This window comes from Eleutherodactylus coqui, chromosome 6 (assembly GCF_035609145.1).
Source record: "Eleutherodactylus coqui strain aEleCoq1 chromosome 6, aEleCoq1.hap1, whole genome shotgun sequence".
Taxonomy (NCBI): domain Eukaryota; kingdom Metazoa; phylum Chordata; class Amphibia; order Anura; family Eleutherodactylidae; genus Eleutherodactylus; species Eleutherodactylus coqui.
In genome coordinates, this window is record NC_089842.1 from 95039026 (window position 1) to 95064626 (window position 25601).

Sequence of the window (25601 nt, forward strand, 5' to 3'; positions counted from 1 at the left end):
TTCCAAGTTAATAAATTAGGTTGTATTGGATCTCTGGTATATGATACATCTACAATTTCATCATATGAAAACCAACAAAAAATACAAATTAAGACAAATAAAATCCCATCCTCCCGATCTTCAGTAGGCCATCACAGTTGACATGCAGTAAAGCCACCGATGTTGGGCAGCAGTGCGTATGCTGTGTTCAGCTCCAGGCAGTCACCTCCCACCACCATTGCCTCCGCCATTTCCCCCTTGGTTACCGGCATCGGATGCTCCAGACATCATCAAAAACAGGACAACAGGGATTATGTACATCCACTTGAAAAAAAAACAAAAAGCAGACAAGCGTTATCTTCACATTAGACAGAAGAAAAGGGGCAAATTAAATGTTGTTGCTTAAAAAAAGTAATAAATTCTAAAACATTGCTAATCATACATACAAGGCAGCTGTTGGCCGACAGCCATATTCCCTGCCCCCTCCACATACACACACAATGGATGCATGTTCAGCTTGGCTAGATGGGAAGGATAAGTAGCTGCTATATGCCGCTTATCACCCAGAAGAACATAAGATCAGACAGGTTAAAACCCAAGCCTGGTCTCTCCTGAGAAGAGACTGTGGGGCACTTCCAGATTGTCTACATACACATTCATGCAGACTTCACCACCAACATGTGCACGATCAGATGATTCAACGTGCCTGTAATAGGTGGAAAGTTGAGTAAATGGTAGTGTAAACGGGCTCTGTGGTTAGGATATAGTTAAATGTTCCCATATGCAGATGATCAGCCCAACCTGCCGCTTTCGGTGGCACCGGTCAACCACCTAGTGTGTATGGGAGTCCGGCTTCTCCCACAACTGCAAATGTCAGGTGAAAAAGAAGAATCAGACTTAACAAGCCAAATTTGTGTTCTCAATAGAAAAGCTGCTGTAAGGGGTGTCTGGCAATGTCTTATTCCCATTTCCCTGTTGAGAACACATGCTTGCTCAGCCAAACAAAGCGTGCATTTGTATGCTGGAAGAAATAAGGTTTGGACCGATGTTGCTGTGGAGTCTTAAAGGGGTTGTACTAAGACTTAAACCTTTTCCTCATCCATAGGATAGGGGGATCAGCGGCAGTCTACCCACTGCAATCCCCACAGTCCCTTCATGAATAGAGCAGAGGATGAGCATGCGCACTGCCACTCAATTCATTTCAATGACAGCACTGAAGATTTCAGAGTGCTCCTACTCGTCGGTTTCCGGCGCAATCATTGAAATGAATGAAGTGCCCGTGTGCATGCACGTTCTGCGCTGCATTCATGCCGGGACAGTCAGGATCCATATTCTCAGGATCAGTGGGGGTGTCTGCAGTCAGATCCCTTACTGATCATAAAGTTATCCCCCTATCCTGTGGATAAGGGACAACTTCAGATCTTGGTACAACCCATTTAATGCAGCCATACACCTTACATGGCTGTTGGCTGAATGCTCGTTCAGCCGACAGCTATCTAGGATGTACGGCTTCCTTAAGACTCCACATCAACAGGTCAACCATAAGTTGTAGTAAAACTGCACCACTACTGTAGCTTGCCTGCGATAGGAGGAATAAGTTATATGGCTCTCCATGTCCTGGTAGATATGGACACGGTCAGACACAGGACCACTGTTCTGTATGTGATGCGTCATTGGCGCTTGTGAAATATAAAGCCATTGGTTGGCTTCTTATCTATGAAAATCAGAGTTGGCTCGTTCGCTAATCGTTCAGTTTACACACCGATCGCTCGGTCGTTCTCATTCACTTATACAGTGAGCTGAACGACAATGAGCCTGTGAAAAAAATTTAAACAATGTATCTCTGTGTTTAAACTGGCCGCCTGAGCGAACCAATTTTGTTTACTCAGGCGAACAATTATCGCTGCGTGTAAAAGTACCCTAAGGCAGGTGGGGATGCCAAGGTTTATTACAAGCCTAGATAAAGGGTTTTAAAGCAGTCATCTAGGTACTGGACCAAGCCGTTTCAATACAGCTGCCAGCATTAAGATAATTATCATAGATATGCTTACCCCTCCACAACTGACGGGATCCAGTGCTGCAGCCCCGCTGTGGTCCCGGTGATTGTTGTGACAAATGAGGTCACAGGAAAGCAAGTTATCACTGCAGAGTCACATTCCTGAACTCTTAGCATCATGACGCTCAGGGTGTGAGCACTAATGCCCGGAGAATGAGTGGAGATACTACAGCAGTCACCTTATTTCCTATGACCTCATCTGTCACAACAATCACTGGGACCACAGCGAGCCTGCAGCCACAGAGGTGTTAGTACATCTCAGTTTACTGTTTTAATGTAGGCAGCTCTACTGAAGTGGAATTGTCCAGTAACCAGGAAACCCCTTTATCATTCATTATATATTCCTAGAATATGCCATAAACATGTGATCAGTGGTGATCTAACTGCTGGGTTGCCCACCAAACACCGCCACAAAATCCATATGCAGTATCTGGTCTTAGACCCAAGTACTAATGCAGCTTTCCCATCCAGTCATCTTCTTACCATTCCAAGACTCGTGACCCGTACTTGCCTTAAATAGGAATGACGGAGACCACCACCTTTATTATCTGCTAAACTACCACAGTGCGCATGGAAAAAGAAAAGTGGAGATCCCACCACCAAAACGAAGAAGAAACTAAAGATTTGTAGCAGCCACAGACTACAGAGTGGGGATCTGAAGACATGCATGTTTCTATGGAGGCAATGGCCGCAGGACAACACAAGGAAGCATTAAGAACTAAGATGTGTTTCTCTACAAAGCACAAAACTTGGCCATTACACGAAGACCTCTGAGATCTGAGGCGCTGGACACTGGTCTGCATGAGGCGTGTCATTTCATAGTGAGTAGATTTCAGAAATATACTGTGTATATAGGTGAAAAAAAATACACCTGCAGCCCTGGCCCTTGGGATGGTATGTGCATGTACTACAGTACGTTCCTGCATCAGACTAGTCTCCTGCCCCAATGTCATGGCGTCATTGCAGCTTTTACCTACTCCGACACGCGATGACAGTTCTAGCGGTATGCTTAGGGATTGTTCGATACGTTGTGGCGGTCTCATTTTCTTCTAGATGTACCTTACTCCTCTCCGTGATGAACTTGGTCACAACCATTGTCTTTTCCCCTCTTTCTCTAAGTCACTGTAGGGATCTCGAGATTCTCAAGTACTGTTCTCCTCCTCCTCTGATGGATCGCTCCATCTTCCTCCCGCAACGAATCCGCAGGGCGTTTGAGAAACGTTGCGGATTCTAAATCCACAACATGTCTGTTTATGCTGCAGATTTCAACCCTTGAAGTACAAGCAGCATTTTTCCCAAGTCAAGCCACTATTTAGTTGCAGACTTGGCCACAGTGGATTTGTTGTGAGTATTCCGCCACGGAACGCCCGCAGCAGATACTCTAAAGGCCTCATGTCCACTAGGAAATTCGGGTCCGCACGGATTCTCCATGCAGAATCCCGCAGCGGGTCCCTCCTTTCCCGCGGACATGAGGCATGAACATTGATTTTACTTACCTGTCCGGACGCTGTGGGTTCCCGTCCGTCGCGGCCGGATCTTCTTTCCTTCCGCCCGGCGGATGTGCTCGGCACGCCGGCAGCGTGCCGCACGCATGCGCCGTGCCCTCTTTCTTTTTGAGCTCCTGCTCTCCTGCACTAGAGCAGAAATTCAGCTGCGGGTGTACTGCGGATCCAGACGGCTTCCATAGGCTTCAATGGAAGCCTGTGGGAGCCGTCTGCGCAGGAAACCCGCAGAAAATGGAGCATGCTGCGGGTGATTTCCCGCATGTGTGATCAGCGCTGCAGGGAAAAATGACATCCGCCGGTATTTACTTACCTGCGAGTGCCCAATGCGTCCCTATGGTCGCGGATCACGCGTGCGGGAGACCCGCGCGGATTTACTAAATAGAATTGTCCAGTGGACATGAGGCCTAAATATAAAGGTACCCTAAGAACGAACATACGGGCAGGAAGGACAATATCTGCCAGATCAGGCATTACTCCCAGATAAGTGCGGCAGACAAAACTACATTTAATTGCGTTCTAGAAAAAAACCATTTTGGTAGGCATCCAAAGGAAACACTGACAACTGCCTGCAGTCAGGTGTAAGCGGTAAAGGTGGTTTAATCATTAAATAGCTATGAAACAAAGGCCCTGTATTACTAGGCAGTAAATGTAGTCTGCTGCTTGTTCTATTAAAGGGATTGTCTACAAATTACAAATACATGGCTGCTTTCTTCCAAAAACACCGCCACCCCTGTCCATAAGGTGCGTGCGGTACTGCAGCTTAGCTCTATGGAAGTAAATGGGGCGCAGCTACAATGTCCCACATAACCAGAGAACAGGAGGGTCACTGCTTTTGGAAGAAAGCAGTCAGGTTTTTTGGATCCTGTACAATCCCTTTAATTAAAAAACACGACCATAAATGGCCATTAACCCCTCAGTGACCGCCAAAACACAATTCTACATATTTTTATGGTGGCCATAAAGGGAGATTATGCTACAGCTTAGTGCCTGTACTGCAGAATAAACTCTACACAGGTGTCCCATGTCCCCAAGAGCTTTCTGTCAGCCTAAGGGCTCATTCACATGGACGTATGCGTAAAACGCAGTGTGGATCACGCAACGTTAATTATTGTGCGAGCAGACCATCGCTGCGTATGGATGCGATACACTCATGTGCAATGTGACTTTTTTCTTTTTTTAATTCCTCATTCTGCCTCATAGCGGCGTTGCGTATACATATGTATTGCGTATGGACAGCGTTGAATACACTAACCACACGATACGGGGTGAAATGAAACATTTAGCGATTTTTTTCACAAGCGTATCTACACACAATGTATATCCGCTAATGTGAATGGATCAAATCAATGTACTTTCATTGACTCCATTCACTGCACACTACGCAGGCATACAACATGGTGAAGTCATGCCCGGGTGAATGAGCCCTAACACATGCTCTAACCCAGTGTTCCCCAACTCCAGTCCTCAGGGACCGCCAACAGGTCATGTTTTCAGGATTTCCTCAGTGTTGCACAGGTGATGTAATTCTTGTGAATGCCTCAGACATTGCCACAGGTGTTCTTACCATAGGATATCCTGAAAACATGACCTGTTGGTGGTCCCTGAGGACTGGAGTTGGGGACACCTGCTCTAGCCACTAGGACTAGAGGAACCTCCAATCCTGGCTGTTCAAGCCTTTGATCACCATAGCCGACAGTGACCGCGGCATAATCAAACGGAACTGCCCCATGGTTCAGGTGACGAGGTTTTCTGGTTATATGATCCAACATTGGGGAACCATTGTGCAATCAGCCCTGGGGACCTTAGGACATCAGGGGTGTTAGCAGACACAGCCTATTTTGGTACTTTTAGTCGTGCTTAGAGCCCTGTGTGGCGCAGAGTGTTAACCCTTTCCAATCCAATGTCAGGCCTACCCCGACATCATTTTCCTCCACAGCTCCGATGTCGGGACAGGCCCGACAGTGCAGTGCAGAAGTGTATCTGCACCCGATCGTCAGATACATCGAACTGGTCCTCATCGAGGACCCCCGAGGAGAAGGCAGAAAGGGTTTTCAACCCTTTCCTGCCTCATCCTTTACATATTACATAGCACTCAATTAGCACTATGTAATGCACAGAGATTCTGCCCGGCGATCATGTGACTGCCAGGTGTCACCTGACTTCAGCTATCACATGATTGCTGAGCCAGGAGGCTGAAGAGAGAATGCGGAAGTGTTACTTACACATTCCGCCCGGCAATCATGTGACTGCCGGGTGCCACCTGACCACAGCTGTCACATGGTCGCCGAGCCGGGAGGCTGAAGAGATGACTGATGTGACCGCCGACACCCTCCTGAACTCTGTTACATCAGGAGGGTGAATTTTTTTCTCATCCATTCTCCCCAGCAATTTATTTAGAGCTAGGGAGAATGGTTGAGAAAAAATAAATGGGTTGGAATGGGTTAAGGCAGCAGAAATGCAGTCCTAAGCTCTCACTTACGACCTGATGGTTGCGGGATCAATCCCCACTTGGTTCAGGTAGCCGACTCAAGGTTGACTCAGCCTTCTTAGGTTGGTAAAATGCTTACCCAGCTTGCTGGGAGGGGGGGGGGGTAAAGATAACTGGGTAAGATAATGGCAAACCACCCCGCAAAAACAGTCTGCCAAGAAAACGTCACCCGAGTCATGATTCTGTGCTTGCACCTTTATCTAGTCTTCCTTACAAGAGTCTTGTCTTAGTGACACAAAGTACATGCTTGTATAGAAGACGTATATATTTTTTATTCCCTTAATGGAATAAAAAAAAAAAATTAATAAAAAAAAATTTCCAATTAAAAAAGATAATAAACTTCTTGTACACACACTGCATAAACCAAAAATGTACACTTGTTATCTACAGAACTGTAAAAAAGGTGAAAAATTAAAAAGTTATTTAGTGCATCACTGATTAGTGTAAAAAAAAAAAAATTACAAAAATCCTTTTTTTTTGTACATCCATGTTGCAACACAAAAACTCGTATTAAGGCAGTTTCACATCTGTGGTAGTGATTCTATCGTCCTGCTCCATTCAAATGGACCCCATTGACTATAATAGGGTCCGCCCAGCTGTGCGGCTTTTGGACAGAATAAAAAGTGCTGCATGCAATGCTTTCTCTTCGAGTATTTTCAGCCGGATCTGCGACCGAGCCTCCGATACAGACGTCAAACCGGCCTGAATTATACAGTAATTTATGTGTATCCCTAAACATACACATTAAAAAAAATCCAATTTCTCCTACATAAAACAAGGCCTCCTACAGCCACATTAATTGGAAAAAAAAAAGTTATGGCTGCTGAAATGCAAAGGCAAAAACTAAGAAATTTAGTAGGTCTTATTTAAGAATACTGTCTAAGGCCTTAGTCAGACGGGCGTTTTTTGCCGCGATTTGCGCATGCGTCCGGCGATTTTATAAAACCATTGCTTTGCAATGGTATCGGACACATGAGCGCTTTTTATGCACTCGTCCGATAAATTATAGAACAGAAATCGCAGATCGCACCTATCTGCCATCTGCGATTCCTGTTCTCTTCTCTATATGCGCTCAATGGGGCCGGCGGCAGCAGCGCCGACCCCATTGAGAACATATAGAAGACAAATCATTCTTCTCTGCCACAGCTGGAACAGCTGTGGCAGAGAAGAACGATGTTTGCCCATTGAATTCAATGGAGCCGGCAATACAGCCGCTCCATTGAAAGCAATGGGCTGCCGGCGTGCGTGGGGTGAATTGTCGGGAAGGGCTTAAATATATAAGCCCTTCCCTGCAATTCATCCAGAAATGTGTTACAATAAAAAAAAAAAATTGTATACTCACCTTTCCACTGCAGCCGGAGTCCACTGCGGCCGCTGTCAGTTCTCCTGAACTGCTTCTCGGCACTATTCAGCCGGCGGGGCTTTAAAATCCCCGCCTGCTGAATGCTCTGCCTCTGATTGGTCACAGCCCTGACCAATCAGAGGCAGGTTTCACTCACACACCCATTCATGAATTCATGAATGGGTGAGTGACTGCTGCCTCTCAGCGCTGAGCCAATCAGGGGCAGGTCTGACTCACATCCATTCATGAATTCATGAATGGGTGTGAGTGAGACATGCCTCTGATTGGCTCAGCGCTGAGCCAATCAGGGGGCAGGTCTGACTCACACCCCCTTCACACCCACTGCAGGACGGCCGCGCGGAGCTCCGGCTGCCGAGAGAAGGTGAGTACATATATATTTTTTATTTTTACACATTTTAGGATGAATTGCATCGAAGGGCTTATATATTTAAGCCCTTCCCGACAATTCATCCCGGGCTCGCCCGCAGCGCATTGCTTTAAATGGAGCCGGCTCAATTGCCGTCTCCATTGAATGCAATGCGCTGGACAGCTCCGGCCCGTTTCTAATGAAACGCGGCTAGGAGCAGATTTTCGGGCGATTTGTGGGCGACTTGCGCGCACCGGTCACGCGATTTGCGGATGCGCATCCGTCATGCGATCCGCAAATCGCGCGAAAAAACGCCTGTCTGACTAAGGCCTAAAAGCTAGACAGTGCAAACAGACTAAACAGTCTTAAAATGCATTATTTATCACAGTATGATAGATCTGTCGCATTTTAGGACTGTCTAGGTTTAGACCACCTATTAGTGGACTTCGTTTACGTCAAAAATTGTGCAAAATTTGAGTAAAATTTTTGGCATAATTTATGCCAATCCTCTTTTTTAGAGGTCAGAAAAACTGTCCAAAATTGTCTAAAAACATGTAGTAAATGTGGCGCAAAGCATGGAAGACCGTTTTCTAGTGTACCTTGCGGCAGAAAACAGTCATATTTTGAAAAGCAAATAAGCCTCTGTGTGTTAGTAAGAGCCGATCACACTTGGTCACTAAGGGGTTAATATATAAGCAGCAAAAGGACTCCTCATGTTACTGACGCAATGTATAAATATGTAAAATATGACAATGCGGGTATATACTTCTAGCTGACCGCTGTGATCAGCAGCAGCTGAATGACACGAGCCAGGCAGGACTTCATGGTCAGTGCTGCTGCCTATAGAAGTAGGAGCGTATTCTGCATGTTGTGCATCTGTCTAAGTTATAGTCCTATAGCACCAGTATATTCTAATAATATATTGTACCCTGCGTAGCTGCACTTTAATGTCATTTCTACACTAAGCCAAAGAAACTATTGGTTGTCCAAGTAATCCTCAGCAATCATAAATCACACAAGATCCCTCAGCATGTGTATCACTGCCAGCAAAAATAGCTCCTTGGCACCATCTAGTGGAGATACTGGAAACTGAAACATACTCTCTACCCTTCTAAAAAAAAACACTCCTACATTTTTTTTTATGATTGATGTAACTAAACCTCATATTATAGAACATAGCAAATGTCCCCAACAACTGCTTACACTAAGATGGATAGGTACAGATGTAGCAATCGTTAACATGACTGGTGTATCATCACTCAATTTGCATAGTTTGGCAGTGGGGGTTAGTATAATGCATTTGGAAACTCTTCAGTTTTTAATGTCTGATGTGTTGCGGCCTTGTGCAAATAAAAAAAAAAAAAAAATTTAGATAGATAGATAGAGAGAGAGATCCAGCGAGAATTGTGTAAATGCATTGAATGACGAATGTTAATTTGTTCGCTTATCATTCAGTTTATGAACGCATAAAAACTGAATGACTGTCGACGTTTGTAAACAGGCAGTCATTCATCTGGTTGCTGGGCTTATGCCATGGGCTAAAATAAAAGTCTGTTGACTATATTCAACTCTGCTGTCTAGAGTGCTGCCTTCATATACTATTATTGGACCCAGTTCCCTTAGGCGTGCACCGGTCTCATCTTATAAAACTCCTACCGATTATTGGTTTTGGTGAGTGCTGCTGATACTTTCTTGCAGTTTATTAGGCAGTCATTCATCTGTGAATGGCCTACTGTGAATGGAGGCAGGCTGTGACAATCCCGGCCCACCCCACCTCCATTCACTCAGTAATGATTGTTCCTGTGTGCAATCAGGAATGATCTTCTCTGGGACAACCTGTCGGTCATCTGCACCCCACAGGTTGTCTTGCGTGATAGAACCCTTAGTTGAAAAGCACCTTTTGGTAGTGATTACAGCCTCTAGTCTTCTTGGGTATGATGCCACAGGGTTTGCACACCTGGATTTGGGGATTATCAACTAAACTCTGTCAGCTTGGATGGGGACTGTCTGTGGACGGCCATTTTCAGGTCTCTCCAGAGATGTTCGATCGGGTTCAAGTCAGGGCTATAGCTGGGCCACTAACAAAGTAGTCCGTAAGCCACCTCTGTGTTGTCTTGGCTGTGACCTTAGGGTCACTGTCTTGTTGAAAGGTGAACCTTCTGCTCAGTATGAGGTTCCTTGCACTCTGGATCAGATCTTCATTACGAATAGCTCTGCACTTTGCTCCAATCAGCTTTCTATTAACCCTGACCGATCCCTGAAACACCCCTACAGCACGATGCTGCCACCACCATGCTTCACTGCAGGGATGGTATTGGGCAGGTGATGAGCGGCGCCTGGTTTACTTCAGACATCATGCTTAGAATTGAGGACAAAGTTCAATCTTGGTTTCGTCAGACCAGAGAATCTTGTTCCTCACAGTCAGAGACGCCTTTAGGTACTTTTTGGCAGCCTAAAGTGGGCTTTTATGCGCCACTCAGCCATAAAGCCCAGATTGGTGGAGGCTGTAGTGATGGTTAACCTTCTGGACGTTTCTCCCATCTGCACACAGGATCTTTGGGGCTCTGTCAGAGTGACCATTGGCTTCTTGGTCACCTCTTTTACCAAGGCCCTTCTCCCTCGATAACTAAAGACCCTTTTAAACGCAAAGATAATCTTTTAAACGACTGAAAGATTGAAGGATTTAGCCACCTATTTGTATAAAGTATTAATGGCCATTAATACTATCATCTTCATTTGAATGTACGAGGACCTGCAGTAGTTTGCAGAGCCCAGCGTGTGTTTAAACACGCACCCAGCTGTGTAAATAGCTGCCACACATTCCATTGTTCTCTCCAGGCTAGTATAAACCTGTCCTGGGGAGAACAGTGTGGGGTATATTGAAAGATAAATGTGTTTGCTTTATCTCTTAGAGGCTGAAAGATGAATTTTAAGTTAACCTTAAAATAATTATTTAAACGAGAAGTGCATGATGCCAGCGTTTACATGTAATGATTATCGCTCATTTTCAGCCATTTGAACGATAATCGTTGCGTGTAAAAAGGCCTTTAGTTTGGTGGGTCGGAAGCTCTAAGAGTAGTCCTGGTTGTTCCAAAATTCTTCCATTTAAGAACAACTGAGGCCGCTGTGCTCTTGGGAACTTTCATCGAAGCAGAATTCTTTGTAGTCTTCTGCATCTCTGTGCCTCCACACAATCCAGTCTCCTGGCTCTACAGGCAGTTCTTTCCTCCTCATGGCTTGGTTTTGGCTCTGAGTTATGCAGTAATTATGGAACCTTATAATATATATAAAAGGCACACCTCTGTTTATATGTCACTGGTCAGACTGCACATGGAATATTGGGGACAGTTTTGGGCATCGGTACTCAAGAACGACATATCAGAGCTGGAGCAGGAACAAAGACAGGCAACTAAAGTAATAAAAGGAATGGATGGACTACAACACCCAGAGATATTATCAAAATGGGATTTGGTTTCGAAAAAAAATTCGGCTGAGGGGTGACCCAAGAACTATGTATAAATATATCAGGGGACAATACAGAGATCTCTCCCATCATCTATTGATACTCAGGACTGACTGTAACAAGGGGGCGTCCTCTACATCTAGAGGAAAGAAGGTTTCTACACTGACATAGAAGGGGGTTCTTTACTGTAATAGCAGTGGGTCTACGGAACTCTCTGCATGAGGAGGTGGTGAAGGCGAATTCGATAAAAGTTTGAGAGGGGCCTGGACGCCTTTCTGGAGTGTTACAAAATTATAGGTTATAGTCACTGATTACTTCAGAAAGGTTGTTGATCCGGGGATTATTCTGATTGCCAAATTGGAGACAGGAAGGAGACTCGCTTTTTTTGCCTTCCCCTGGATCAACATAAGGGGGGTAACAGGCTGAACTGGATGGACATAGTACCATAGTATGTGAAGCCGAAAAAATACCAATGTCCAATGAACTGAATTTACCACAGGCAACTCAAATCAAGGTGCAGAAACATCTCAAAGATGATCAAGAGAAATGGGAGCCCTCAGAGCTAAATATCACTTGTCATACCAAAGGGTGTGAATACTTATGTCAATGCAAAGTGTCAGATTTTCATTTTTTTTTTTTTTAAACTTTCCAAGATTTCTAGCATTCTGTTTTCAGTTTGTCATTATGGGGTACTGCATGCAGAATAATGGGGAAAAATGTGAATTTTGTATATTTGCACAAAGCTAAATGTGGAAGAAAAGTGAAAGGGTCTGAAGACTTTTTGAATGTATAGTATACTAATATATTACTTATAAGGGTTGTGTAACTTTAAACAATCATCCGGCATGAAATCTTATGTATAGCCTTTACTTTTCCCATATATATGCCTCGGTTATGCAGGGAATCCTTCACTATAAATGTGGGACTAAAAACACTATGAATGCGTCATGCATACAATGTACATGCGCTGTGACCAGGTTGAAGGGATGTAATGCGTGCGGCTTCAATATGAACTCTGTGCATGCAGGGGACATCTCCTTCGGCCCCAAATGCCTTAGTCAGCTTAAATGCCATGGCAGCCAAGCACTTTCTGCTTCCTGGATCCAACACATACGTCGTTTGTGTTGTAGTGCCATCTTTACTATAATCCATCACACGGGGCGACACAGGAATGTATTCATACCGTGTTGGATCAGAAGGCGATTACTAGAGATGAGCGAGTATACTCGGTAAGGCACTACTCGCTCAAGTAATGTGCCTTAGCCGAGTATCTCTCTGCTCGTCCCTAAAGATTCGGGGGCCGCCGTGGCTGACAGGTGAGTTGCGGCGGGAGAGAGAGATCTCCCCTCCGTTCCTCCCCGCTCTCCCCTACCGGCCCCCAAATCTTTCGGGACGAGCGGGGAGATACTCGGCTAAGGCACATTACTCGAGCGAGTAATGTGCCTTAGCGAGTATACTCGCTCATCTCTAGTGATTACCCCTGAGGAAGATGCGAAATCTGTGGAAATTATGTAGTGTGGAGTACAATTTATGATAAACTGCAGTGGATCACTTTTTGTTAATTTTTGTGTTTGCCATTATGCCTGATACTTGGATATATAATCTTGGACAGAGGGTGTGATCTGATCTACGTAGATATTTGGGTACTTGTGTAATTTTTTTGCTCTGCACTAGATGTTCTGGCACATTTGGACACTTACATAAGTACATTTGCACATTTTGTTTTACATTTTTTTATACATTTTTTAACTTCATCTAAATAAAATGGATATTTTTTTGATATTCTGTTTTTTCATTTGTATTTTTATGTATGCCTCAGGGTTGCTATCCTGTAATATGCTTTAAAATGGGAGAACAGCGCAACTGACAAGATGTCTAGCCCTTTTAACAGAAGGCCCTGTGTTTTTTTTCCTGTACTTCTATTTACAGCATTTTAGTACATTGTAGTTAAATTCTAACACATTAAATTGGTAAGTTAACATTTGCTACATTTGTATACATCTCTTATACCACATTGCACAAAAAGCCTATATGAACAGGCATTCCTACAATACCCTAATACAATCGTTACCAACCTGCAGCTCTCCACCTGGTGTAAAACTACAACTCCCAGAATGCCCCGACTACTGAAGAGCCACAGACTGAGAATCACTGGCCCAATTTATGTGTGTCTGATAACCGCAGATGAATTCACACTAAGTTGTGGGGTAGGTCAGAAGTTTTGCTACATTGGCACAGGACAAAAAAAAAGTTAGAGCTTCCCAAGTTCTAATTACGGTACAAATATTAGTTTGGTCTCAGAGCTCAGAGAAAGAAGTGCAAGCAGGTAGAGGAGCATTAGAGAAGGGGTAAAGTTTAGGTCAGGTGTATTACTTCCGTTCCTCAGGCCTGCTGTCCTGGCTCCCTCGGTACTTTCGCTGAATTGGTTAACATTAGCAACAGTGCCCCTCCTAGTATTAAATGCCACTGTGAGGAGGGAGAGACAAGACAGGCAGTCAGAAAAGATCCTGCACAGAAGTCTGAAGGAGACTGTCTCACTGTCACTGCATCTAATATTGCTGTATGAAGAAGACATTCTCCATAAAGATAATCCCTTTACAAGCGTCTTACCAGGGCACATGAACATACTATAGGAGAATGGGCTGCTCAGGACCAGGCTCTACTGACCAAAGTGAAGAGCCACCAAAACAACTGTCTCACTCTGGCGGACCTGAACTGTCCATGTATTACATGGTCAGCTGTTGATTTTCAACATGTAATAATTCCCCTGTAGCGGTCGAGGCAGGCAAAAGGTATGGGCAGCTACCCCAAACCAGGGGTTTCTAAAGTCGGACCAAGAAAAAGTCAATTTTTAACCACTTAATAACCAGCATTGTTTTGCTTGCTGCTCTCTGTATTTCAACAGCCAAAATATTATTATGGTTTTTATTGCCTTATTTTATGCAAAAGAAATTGTATTTTTTTTCGGCACAGTATTAAGGTACATATAAATTACGGTGGAATTTATGCAATTTTTTTGTGGCACAAATATATTTAAAAAGGCCTTTCTTAGTTTTTTTTTTTTTTTAATTCTGTTCACAATGGCTAACGCATTAAAGGGGTTTTCCAAGAGCAAGGAAAAAAGAAATTCTCCAGGTATGGGGGAGTTAAGAAGAAAAAAAAAAAATTATATATATCTCCAATACTTGCCTGATTAGATTTCCTCCTGGCTCTAGGTCCAGAAGAAGCTGCAGCGGTCACATGCTGTTCACTGTACACGACTGCTCAGCCAATCACTGACTTCAGCAGTGATACTGCCATGATCACGTGACCACTGCAGCCAACACCTGAGTAGTCACATGTACAATGAACGGCACATGACCGCTGCAGCTTCTTTCGGGACCGGATTAGCAGTAACTGGGCAAGAATGGACATTTTATAATTTTATCCCATTCATTTTTTTCTTTTTACTCTCATAAAACCTATTTACAATTAATTCTTCTGGTCATTATGGCCACGTAGATACGGGTTAAGTGTAAGTTTTTTGATTCTATGTAATGTATGTAAATGTGTATTATACGAAATATTAACTTTCTATGTGGACTTTTATAAAAAATAAATTCCATTAAGGAATTACTATTTCACAGCTTTATTTTAAATGTATAACATATGAGCATCCTCTGGTATGCTAGTAGAGATGCGTCCTCCCTTGTGGAACAAGATGAGAAAAGAAATACACATCCAATAAATGCCTTTGACAGATGCCATTTGTCACCGTGTTTAAAGAAAAAATATATTTTTTAAATGGATGACTGATGACCGTTATCCCTAGCCATTCGCCACCCATTAGCTCTCGTGGTAAAAAAAAAAAAAGGAAAAAAAACATTTAAAAAGTATTACCTTTTGTTGCTGGACAATGCAAGAATGTATTGGTTTTGTGTCACGAGTAATTGGGAGTTCTGAAATTCAAGGTAAGGGTGGACGCATTTGTAATTATCGCCTGTGTCAGTATGATGCATGCTGCGGTTGGGGTAACACTTAGTGCGCCCTACCATCAAACTTACTAAACATACAGCCCTGGGGTCCTTTCTAGATCCCCAGGACTGATGGCAGAGGGACTCCCCATCCTGATCGTAGTCATTAGGCTGCTCTGAGAACAAGATCAGATAGTAACAAGCTTGCTCTTAGAGCAGAAGTGCAGAGTGAATCGCTCTCCTCCTCTACTGCTGCAACACCAGAAGATGTTGCTGTAGACTGGGGACATGCAACACCCACCGTCAAAAGACAGCCGGCAGTAGTTAACGAGTTATTTAGAGGACCAGCAAATCAAATGCAGCCCTGTCAGATTCTAAGTTCCTAGAAAAACTTACATATTTAGCAAAAAAGGATTTCTGTTCTTGAGGATTTTTGGCTTTTTGTGCTTGCTCCATCTCCAAGCGTTCGATGAAAGCTGCTGTCTCAGGCCTAGAAAGGGATGACAAGGTCAGACTTTAGTATATCCAGTGTGATATGAACAACTGGAGTGCAGGTTCTGGACTCACACTGCAGCTGGAATCGGTTGCTGGATGAAGACCGTGGTATTAAATTGTTCCAGATCTACATCTTCCACCTCGGCACCGCTGCAGGACCCAGGGAAGTTAACTATGGACACTCCCACAATATTCCCAGAGATGTCTGTATGGATGCTAATTTGATCTGAGAGGTGAGATTCAACCATGGAGCACTGCGAAGATGACAAAAAAAATCCATTAACAAAGAGTAACACAAAGCCCTTAAGTCTTGCATTCTGGGCCTCCGCAAGCCAAATAAAAAATGGTGTAGAAGCGCCAAGGCATCAGAACTGAGCGGATGAGCCGGCGCTGCCAGGTGGCATCGTTGCGTGTGCCCACCCACTCCACTTCTATGACAGATGTCCGCACAGTCTCAGACTACCTTTTCCCCCATTCTGCACTGTAAGGAAGCGGTAGTCTGAGAGTCACTATAAGTTTCCCACTGTCAGAATCACAAATTAGGACCTGAACCAATGCCCCGTGACCAGTGAGGGCCCCAGAGGTCTGTCACAAACCAATCAGAGGTTAAAAGGGCTGTTCCACTAATAATTTTATATCAAAAGTACTCAAAATCTGTTAATAGCCGTTTTAACCCCTTGAGTGGCGGGTTTCCTACCACCCTGTCGTGCCCACCAGGGCAGGTTTTTTAAAATGGTCTAATCATTGAATTTCAACTAATTTTGCAGTTGCGTCTCAAGAGCCATAACTTTTTCATTTTTCCATTGACATGGCCATATAAGGGCTTGTTTTTTACGGGACAAGTTGTGATTTTTTTAAACAGGAGGGAGGAAAAACAGAAATGGGGAAAAAAGAAAAAAAGAGGCCATGTCATTAAGGGGTTAAATAATGCATTAACTTCCTTCTCTGGGTCATTATGACGCATGGATACCACATGTGATTTTGTATTTTTGATTTTTTTACAAAGTAAAGGGAGACAAGTGTTTTTATTATTTTTTTATAATTTTTTAACTTTTTTTTTTTTTTGTCCCTTTAGGGGACTTCCACAGGGACCCATCAGGACCCCTGATCACATTCCGGGGGTCCGATGGTGACAGCCCTTTACATGCTGCAGTGACAGCCCTTTACATGCTGCAGTCACAGACTGCAGCATGTAAGGGGTTAACAGCAGAGATCGGGGGTTTTCTCTGATCTCTGCTGTAAGAGCTGGTACCTAGCTGTCCTCTGACAGCTAACAACCAGCTCTCCCTGCCATAGAGACCATCCGCTTGCTTCTGACAAGCCGATGGTCTCTATGGCAACCTGTAAACAAAGCAGGAGATTGCCGACATATCGGCAATATCTTCTGCTGGTTTTTCAAAGCCCTTGTTTTGTTCTCTCTGTGGGTCTGTGCAGGCAGAGCACACTGTCACAGCTTGTAGCATTGTGCTCTGCAGCTCCCATAGTGATACATAGCCCGGAAATCTTCCGGGCTATGTTGCTATGAGCAGTGGAGCTCGGCCAGGAAATTTTCCGGGCGTGCCACTCAAGGGGCTAAAGGAATCTGTAATTTGCAGCAAAAAAAAAAATACTGTTTTCACTACTTTTTGCTTTTATCTGTCCCCTTTGGTGCTGCTGATCTGTGAGGCTGGGGGTGAACTCTGGACAGAATCTCTTCTTCCTCCTCGGTCCTCTCTTACGACCCCTGAAGAAGCAGTCTCCCCGACTATACTGCAGAGGCTTTACTCCTTCTCTGACAAGCAGAGCAGAAAAGGATTTCTACTGGCAGCTCTGCACACCCTACATAGTTGGGAGACCCGAGTTAAAAGGTGACCGGTTTGTCTTTCCAGTCACCTGAGGAAACCACAATGACTTGTGGTAAGAAAGCATTGGGACTATTTTGATATTTGTCGTGTTGATTGTTAGTGAGGGTAAAACAAAGCGATAAGTATAGTTTTAATATTGGGCCTCTTTCACACAGGTGACAAAATCGGGCAATTTTCTCAAGTTGCGACAATGCTACCACTCACATGTATGTGAAGCCCAAGCTTTCCTATGGGTTCCTTCAGATTTTCGAGGTTTTGTAGCATGCTGCATTGCATGTCAAAAACCTCACGGTTTTCACGATATGCACGCGACTTGCAGGATTTTGTAGCCCATGTTTCCCTATGGAGCCTTCCTTTGTTGCATCATATGAAAAGCAGTTTTCATGCAATGCAACTTTTACAATAGGAAATCCTACTATCAAAGCCCTAAACTAAGCCCTAGCTGCAGGAAAAAATATAAAAATAATACATCACCTGAGAGGAGCTGTCATCTCCGGCGCGGGTCTTCCCTGAAGCTCCCTGGCACTTGCTTGAAGTCTTCTGCTAGCCCTTCCTGGATTGGGAGGATCAAAAGACCTGTCTCGAGGAAGGGCTGGCTGTGATTGGTTCACGAGCTCCGTAGCTCGGCCAAATCAGAGCCAGTACTCAATGAACCAATCACAGCCATTTATTCATCGAGCACCGGCAATGATTGGCTGAGCCAGGGCTCCGATCCAGGAAGGGCTAGCAGAAGACTTAAGACAAGGGCAGAGCTGAAGAGGAGACCCGCACCAGAGATGACAGCGCTTCTTACGTGATTTTTTTTATTTTTAAACTGCAGCTAGGGCTTATTTTCGGGGCAGGGCTTATAATTAAGCCCTGCCCCCTCCCTGAAAATCCTCGCAGGTGGTGCTATAAAGTCATGCAACTTTGTAGCGCCACAAAATCGCAGTGTCGCTGCGAGAAAATGCAGTGATATCGCACGGACCACCAATGCAAAATCGCGTCGCCTTTGTGAAAGAGGCCTTAAGGTTGCCTTAGTTAGGGTGGGTGCTCTACTGGGTAGGGTGAGAGAATGTAATAGGGTCAGATTACAATGCCCTGCTCTATTGCTTACCAATTATTCCTTATATCTACTACCTTAGCTTTTGGGATACTGAAGCGCCTGTAGGGGACCTGACCTTGCCATCGTTTGATTACCTATACACTAGTTAGCAGGTATTCTATTAAGCATATCACAGGCAAAGCTTAATAGGCAAACATCCATGGCAGCCCTGGGGACATTCAGCAGGCCTCAAACGAACTACACCTTGTGATCTTATCACTGGGATACTATTAGCCCCTCTCCCTCTTTTTAGGCCACTTTAATAATAATATTGACAATGGCATATAAAAGGCTGCTTCTAATTGGAGTTACCTTCAGTCCAAGCCGCTGCAGCCAAATGCCAGACATCAAAGATACCCACTGCATATGAAGTGAGCTTGGCTCCATACAAACCCTGTGTACATCAGGTGTAGATGTACGGGACATTGCATTTCATTAAGGGATTCATATGCCATCCATGCCTATGATTGGAATGCCATTAGCTCTCAGGGGGTGCATTTAGTGAAACCCAATCTTAGGGTTCTCATGGTAGGTTATAGAAGCCATTAGGCACAACACAGTTTTATCCAAAGTACTCCTTTCATTAAATAGTGGAGAGAGCAAAGACTGAGCAGAACATACCGCTTGTACAAAGGACGTGACATACTCATGAGATTCTTCAGTAAGTCCAAGTTTACGAGGGATTCGGATTCTATAAAGTCCATTTAGGTTTGCAATATCCTGCCAGACAGAAAAGTAAGTGTTACTGCAAAGTTTCCATGTAGAAGAATACCTGGGCTGAATGCAGTCCGTCTCACATGGGATGTCGCTCTGCCATCAGGACTTACTCTTAATTTGTTCCTCTCATCTTCCGTCAGTTGCTTCTGTAGAATAGACACACTCAGGTCTGCAGTGGGACCCCAAATCAACGACCCCCTCTTCTTAAAGTTGATGCTATCATCTGTTCCATGACAAATATAGAACATACTCTCCATAATTACCCACGAATATAATAGAATACGGCTCAAATAGCAAATCCTCACTACTGTAATTGCAGCCTATAGTAGCAGGAGCACTCGGATTTATACTCCCTTTGGTCTCCTCCTTACTAACTAAGCTACAAAGCAGAGGCTATTATAGGATAGCCTTCAGTATGCGCCCCGTTCACAAGTGACAGGAATACGCAAACAGCAGCCCGTCGGGTGTCACATTTACACAGGAAAGAAAGTGAAGACTTTTTGCGCCTTTCCATCAAGAATAAGTAACTACCCCCTGGATTATACACACTTAGCTCAGTTGTTAGTGGTGTGTCCGTTGACATGCTTGTTCACCGTTTCCTAGCAGCAGAATTGTGAATGTAGCTCTGGAGTATAATATAGGAAGTCAAAAGCAGTATAGGATAAGTGATGTGATGTGATGTATGTACCCAGTAACTCTAGCAGCAAAATACCAAATGCTGCTCTGGGGTATAACCCAGGATGCAACATGGGATCAGTATAGGATAAGTAATGTATGTACCCAGTAACTCCACCAGCAAAACACTAAGGCTGGGTTCCCACATGGTGGAACCCAACCGGAAGTCTCGCGGCTTGGCTGCAGCGGAAAAAACGTGAGATTTCCGCCAGGAAAGCGCTGCGTCAAAACCCGTGACACTTAGCCGCGGGTCTTGGAGTGGCTTGGCTGTATGCTTTTCTGTTGCGGCTGGCGCTCCCATAAAGGAGAGCTCGGCCGCAATGGAAAAAAAAAAATCCTGGGATTAGCAGCTGCAGGTGGTTTTGCCGCAGCGAAATTCCGGAAGGAATTTCCGTGGCAATTCCGCCCTGTGTGAACCCAGCCTTAATGCAGCTCTGGGGTAGAATACAGAATGCAACATGGGATCAATAAAGGATAAGTAAGGTACCCCTTGTACACAGTTACTCCATCGGCAGAATAAGGAGTGCTGCTCTGGGGTATAACCCAGGATGTGACATAAATAACTAACCAAATACTAAGAAAAAGGCTAAGCCAACCGGCATACAACCAAACTACATCATTTATGTGTGTGTGCGTGGTTTCACTGTGGTACAGCTGGACCAGGAAGTTTTAGCTATATATGCTTTTAGCTATATTGTGTTATATATTGAGTGAGTGCGAAAAACTCTGGACATGGGCATAAACTGATTTTTTACTTTTGTATGTGGATCATGGACCTGGGGTGAAGGGCATTATTGTGCCGTCCATGCTTATGTTAGTTTTCTTATTATTGTTAATTTGGTATTTTGTTATTTTTTTTCTACTTTTCTAATAAAAGATCCACAGAATATAACATAGGATCAGTCCAAAATCAGTAATGTAATACTTGTACACAGTACCTGCAAAATAGTGAGCGCAGCTCTGGAGTATAATACAGGATTCAGTGCAATAAAGTAAGACTGCTTACATCAGGAGCTCCTTTAGGAGCCTCAGTCATAGATTAGGCCATATATGACAGGAAGATCCAATTTCTCTAATCTTCATCGGTACGGTGGATGGTCCGCACAGCTCGCCGTTGAACATCCACAGTACAGTTCTTTTTTTTTCCTAAACCCCTGCCTTTCCTGCGACATTGCCTAGCAGAAGGGCTGCGGCTAAAACGGCTTCCATTGACTTCAATGGAAGCAGGCCATGCAGAATCCGCGAAAAATGAAGCATGCTATGATTTTTCATTCGCGAGCGGAAACCATCGTTGCTTTCCGCTCGTGTGCCTGAAGAATCCCTTTTCCATAGTGTGCTATGGGCGGTATTTGCTGCAGAATCCAGAGGCGGACTGCCCACCGCGGATTCCGTTATATAATTCCGCCCGTGTGCATTCGCCCTTACCCAACATTATATAAAACAGATATAAAACTTCATAAAAGCACAATTTCCATTAGTAAAATAAAACCAAAATATTCCCCTCCAAAAAAGTGTGGAGACGACCCCCAGCCTCATGCCAAACCCCCACTCATCAATTACCAAGCTCAAATGAATGCTCCAAATCCAGGTTGGCTCCACAGCTCTCAGATTCTCGCCCATCACCTGCCTTAAAGAGAAGACGAAACATCAGAAGTGATCCAAGTGGAGGACATTCCATAACAAGACGTATCGCTGAGCGGCACCTACTGCTACCGGGCCGCCTACATACTAGTCACTTGGGAGGGAGGAGCAATGTCCAACCGGTAAGGGGACGGTGGTAGCCGATGACTGCCAGCTGTGGCACCACGTGAGCATACATGTAAGAACAATACACATGGCAGACGATGCACAAGACAGACGTGGGGGGGGGGGGGGCAGGAGCGGAATTGGTAAAATAAGTATATTACCAAACTGTTATTTTTGCAGGCTTGGCCAGTGCAACGAGAACAGAGCCTATACAAATCAGCTCGGTGTGTGACCTGGCGAACAGGTGATTAGTGAGGGTCCTGGTCAGTGGACCCCCGCCAATCTACCGCTGATGGCCTATCCAAGGAGTGAACCATCTGTCATTTACAACTGGACAACCCCTGTAACCCTAAAGGGCACACATGTACGCCCTCTGGGTACGGGGGTTTGTATGGAGCGGGCACAGGAGCCAATCTCACTACATACATAGCAGGTGGCAACATTTTTTGACAGCTGAAACCCGTCCGCAACAGCCACACAAATTACAGCTGTTAACCCTTTAAATGCCCTGGAAGAATCACCTACCCTGTTTCCCTGAAAATAAGACATAGCATGGATTTTCCAGAATTTTTGAGGATGCAAAATGATTTTTCAGGCTTTTTGAAGATGCTTAAAATATAAGCCCTACTCCAAAATTAAGCCCTGCTAACCGTTAATTAAAAAGGTCAATTTAAATATTGTCCAGGGAGCTATACATGTAAAAAAGTTAAACTTTTTTGAACAAAAATTAATATAAGGCACTGTCTTATTTTCGGGAAAACACGGTAGCTGTAAAATTGTACGGAGCTGTTTGATTGTCGTGTCGCCTATTAGAATACTGTATAATGCTAAATACTATGACATGGCATTAGACTATATGAGCAATCAAAGAATCGCAAGTTCAAGTCACCTTAGGGGACATAAAGAAACAAAGCACTAAAAATACATGAAAAGAAGTTATTGTATAAAAATAAAGGAGAATACAAATTTATAAACGCATTTCCCATATTTATAATTAAAAAAAACGAAAACATACATAGTGGGTATCCCGCATCTATAATAGTCCAATCTATCAAAGTAACACTTCATCTTGAAGGGTGAACATTGCTTTTTTGGTCACCCTGTCACCAAGAAAAAAAAAGTAATGAAAAGCAATAAAATAGTTGTATGAACTCCAAAATGATACCAATAGAAACCACAGATTATCCCGAAATAAACGAGCCCTCATGTCCCCATCAATGTTTCAGCGCTGACTCTGGGGGGACGATGGGGGAGGCAAGTATAGCACCTGCATCCCCCGTCACCTGCTGTTATCCCTTAAGCTTAGCTCATAGGACTAAGGCCCCTTTCAAAAAGCCTACTGTAAAAGCCCTAAGCTAAGGCCTAGCTGCAGGAAACAACAACAACACAACACCTAAGAGGTGCTGCCAGCGCGGGTCTCCTCTTCACCTGCGGCACTTGTCTTCTGCCAGCCCTTCCTGGATTGGAGGATGAACATCCCCGCCTCCAGGAAGGGCTGGCTGTGATTCGTTCATCGAGCACTGTGGCTCAGCCAATCACAGTCAGGCCTTCCTGGAGGCGTGGATTTTGATCCTCCAATCCAGGAAGGGCAGGCAGAAGACTAAAGAGAGGTGCCGATGAGGAGACGCACGCCGGAGATGATGTATTTATTTTTGGGGGTTTTTTTTACTGCACCTAGGGCTTATCTAGGGGGTAGAGCTTATATTACCAGCCAAAAAAATCCAGGCCCCCAAAAAATATTTGTAATAACGCAGCGATCTCTCACAGAACACAAATGTGATACCACGTCGCTCGTGTGGAAGTGGCCTAAAAGTTATATATTTTTTTAAAGTCAGGAGGAAAAAACCAAGGATATAAAAAAAATAAAAATTTTTTAAAAAGGGCCGCACCCTTAAGAGATCAGGATTATTTTCAGAAGAATGCGAACATCTGCTGAAAATTTCAACTTAAATTGTGTGTCACAACCGGAGAAAGAGGGGGGGGGGGGGGGGAAATCAATATTTTTTTAAATGGCGCATGCATCATATAGACCTGCTGCCAATTTCTACTCAAAACGCAGATTTGGCGCAGATCCGGTGTCACATTCCATGGTGTGAACACGGCTCGATGCAGCAGAAGTCTGTCCTCTCAACCCACTGCTGGTGCATAATGCAGCTAACGGAGTAGGAGGCGTCCACTCAGTGACAGCAAGCAGAGATCTTATAGTTAATGCAATACACACTACTAACCTGTTATAGATTTAGCTTTACGTAAAACCAGCACAACCCATCACCTTGTGGTAGGTGAGATGCAGGTGTGTGTGTGTATATATATATATATACACATACGTACGTGCGCAATACATGCTGCACATCACTGACAGCTCCTCACCTTCACCCTGCAGGCATTGCCTCGGCTTCCGGAAGGTAACAGAAAGGCGAACATCATAAACAGTAGCCAGCTGTAACCGGCACAGCAGGACCGCGGACTCCCGAGTGACGAGGAACCGCTCCTTTCCTTCCTTCTCCCTCGACCCACCATGACAGCAGCCATGACAGTCCCAGAAAGCCACCGCCAGGGCTGCGCATGCGCAGTACCGAGCTCCGGCAGCGGATCATACCATTACTCTATCATAGGGGGAGCACATTTCAGTTGCTTTGTATTTATCCAAAATAATTATACTTTCCTAAGTCATCTTGATCCATTTCCTTTCTAAACATAAGAATATAAACGTCTCGATAAGCTACATTGATTGGACTCAATAGGCGCGTTATACCACTGTAATGCACTACATATGGTATGGTCTAAGGCGCGTTGCTGCGGCTCACGACTCGCTTTAACTTCAGAGCCTCGTTGTCGCCAATCACGGAGGATTTGTTGGTGACGTCATATACGGAAAAGTAGCCTGTCTCCTCTGATCCCATCCCCAGACTCTTTGAAGGAGGTTGTACTTCCTTCCACCTTGACTTGCGAAGTCTTGTTGCCAAGTGTGATCTACTCATGCATTATTGTCACCTTGCTACTTAGTACTTCTCTACGTGTCGCATCAGAAAGATGGTGTTCTCCCTGCAGCAGCGACTAGTGATTGTGGAAGGCTATGTGTGTAGCGGATCAATTAAGGAAACGCAAAAGGCTTTTGCCGACAAGTACCCTGGTACAAAGCCACCTGCTAAACGCAGTATTCAGAGCTTGGTGCAGAAATGGCGCCAAACTGGGTCTGTTGAAAACTTGAAGAAACCGAGGCCTCCATCAGTCCGGACGTCCAAAGTCATCCGTGACATTGAGCAGCTGATTGTAAATAACCCAGAAAAGTCAACGCGGGCGCTGTCGCAGCAAGTTGGTGTATCGCGAACCACGTGCCGGCGCGTGCTGAAGTCTCTGAAATCTGGAACCGCGCCGAATAACGCGTGCAGGAACTGAAAAAAGAGCGACAAAGCTGAACGTGTCAGATACTGTCCGGGGCTGCTGATTATGGAGCCATTGCTGTACTTTATGACGCGTGGCGTCATTTATCAGCTCGCGAGAATTCACAGAATGTGAGGTCCTGCTCCACTGAAAATCCTCACATGACTCATGAAACACCGCCGCACGACCGGAAAATTGGCTTTTAGTGCGCAGTGTCGCGAACACGAAAAGTAGTTCCAATTGTCTTCAAATCAACTGTGATTTATTTGGGAGCGTTTTATGACCAACTAATACGAGAAGAAAGAATCTACTGCTTCTAGCAAGATGGCGCAACACGCCACACCTCCCGCGGACTTGTCCATATGGGATTTTTAATTGTGGGGAAATTTTAAAGTAGAAAGCGAACGGCATTAATTCGTATAAACTAGATGAACTCAAGAAAAACATCACAAACACTATCCACAGCATCACTGTTGAAGAGCTGCAGGCAGTATCAGCCAACA

General features: G+C 44.5%; 1 protein-coding gene across 2 annotated transcripts; it reads right to left on the reverse strand.

Moving 5' to 3' along the window:
- EMC10 (ER membrane protein complex subunit 10) lies at window positions 1-24266 on the reverse strand. Of its 2 annotated transcripts, XM_066607189.1 has the most exons (8): window positions 24085-24266; window positions 21529-21595; window positions 19404-19516; window positions 19198-19296; window positions 15721-15902; window positions 15550-15643; window positions 13574-13666; window positions 1-303 (listed from the first exon to the last, which is right to left on the reverse strand). In XM_066607189.1, the coding sequence occupies exons 1-7, from the start codon at window positions 24244-24246 to the stop codon at window positions 13583-13585; spliced, it is 801 nt and encodes a 266-aa protein (XP_066463286.1). In that variant the 5' UTR covers window positions 24247-24266; the 3' UTR covers window positions 1-303; window positions 13574-13582. The 2 variants fall into 2 exon arrangements, with proteins under 2 accessions (XP_066463286.1, XP_066463285.1); XM_066607188.1 differs by lacking the exon at window positions 13574-13666.
- Between the last annotated feature and the right edge of the window lie 1335 nt (window positions 24267-25601).

Bases quoted from the DNA above. Each gene is read 5' to 3' on its own strand.
- EMC10 (XM_066607188.1), bottom strand. From the start codon at position 24,246: ATGGCTGCTGTCATGGTGGGTCGAGGGAGAAGGAAGGAAAGGAGCGGT. The intron at 19,297-19,403 runs GTAAGTCCTGAT...TCTGTCTGGCAG, and splicing joins ATGAGAGGAACAAATTAAGA to GATATTGCAAACCTAAATGG. The intron at 15,644-15,720 runs GTGAGTCCAGAA...ATCCCTTTCTAG, and splicing joins CAACCGATTCCAGCTGCAGT to GCCTGAGACAGCAGCTTTCA.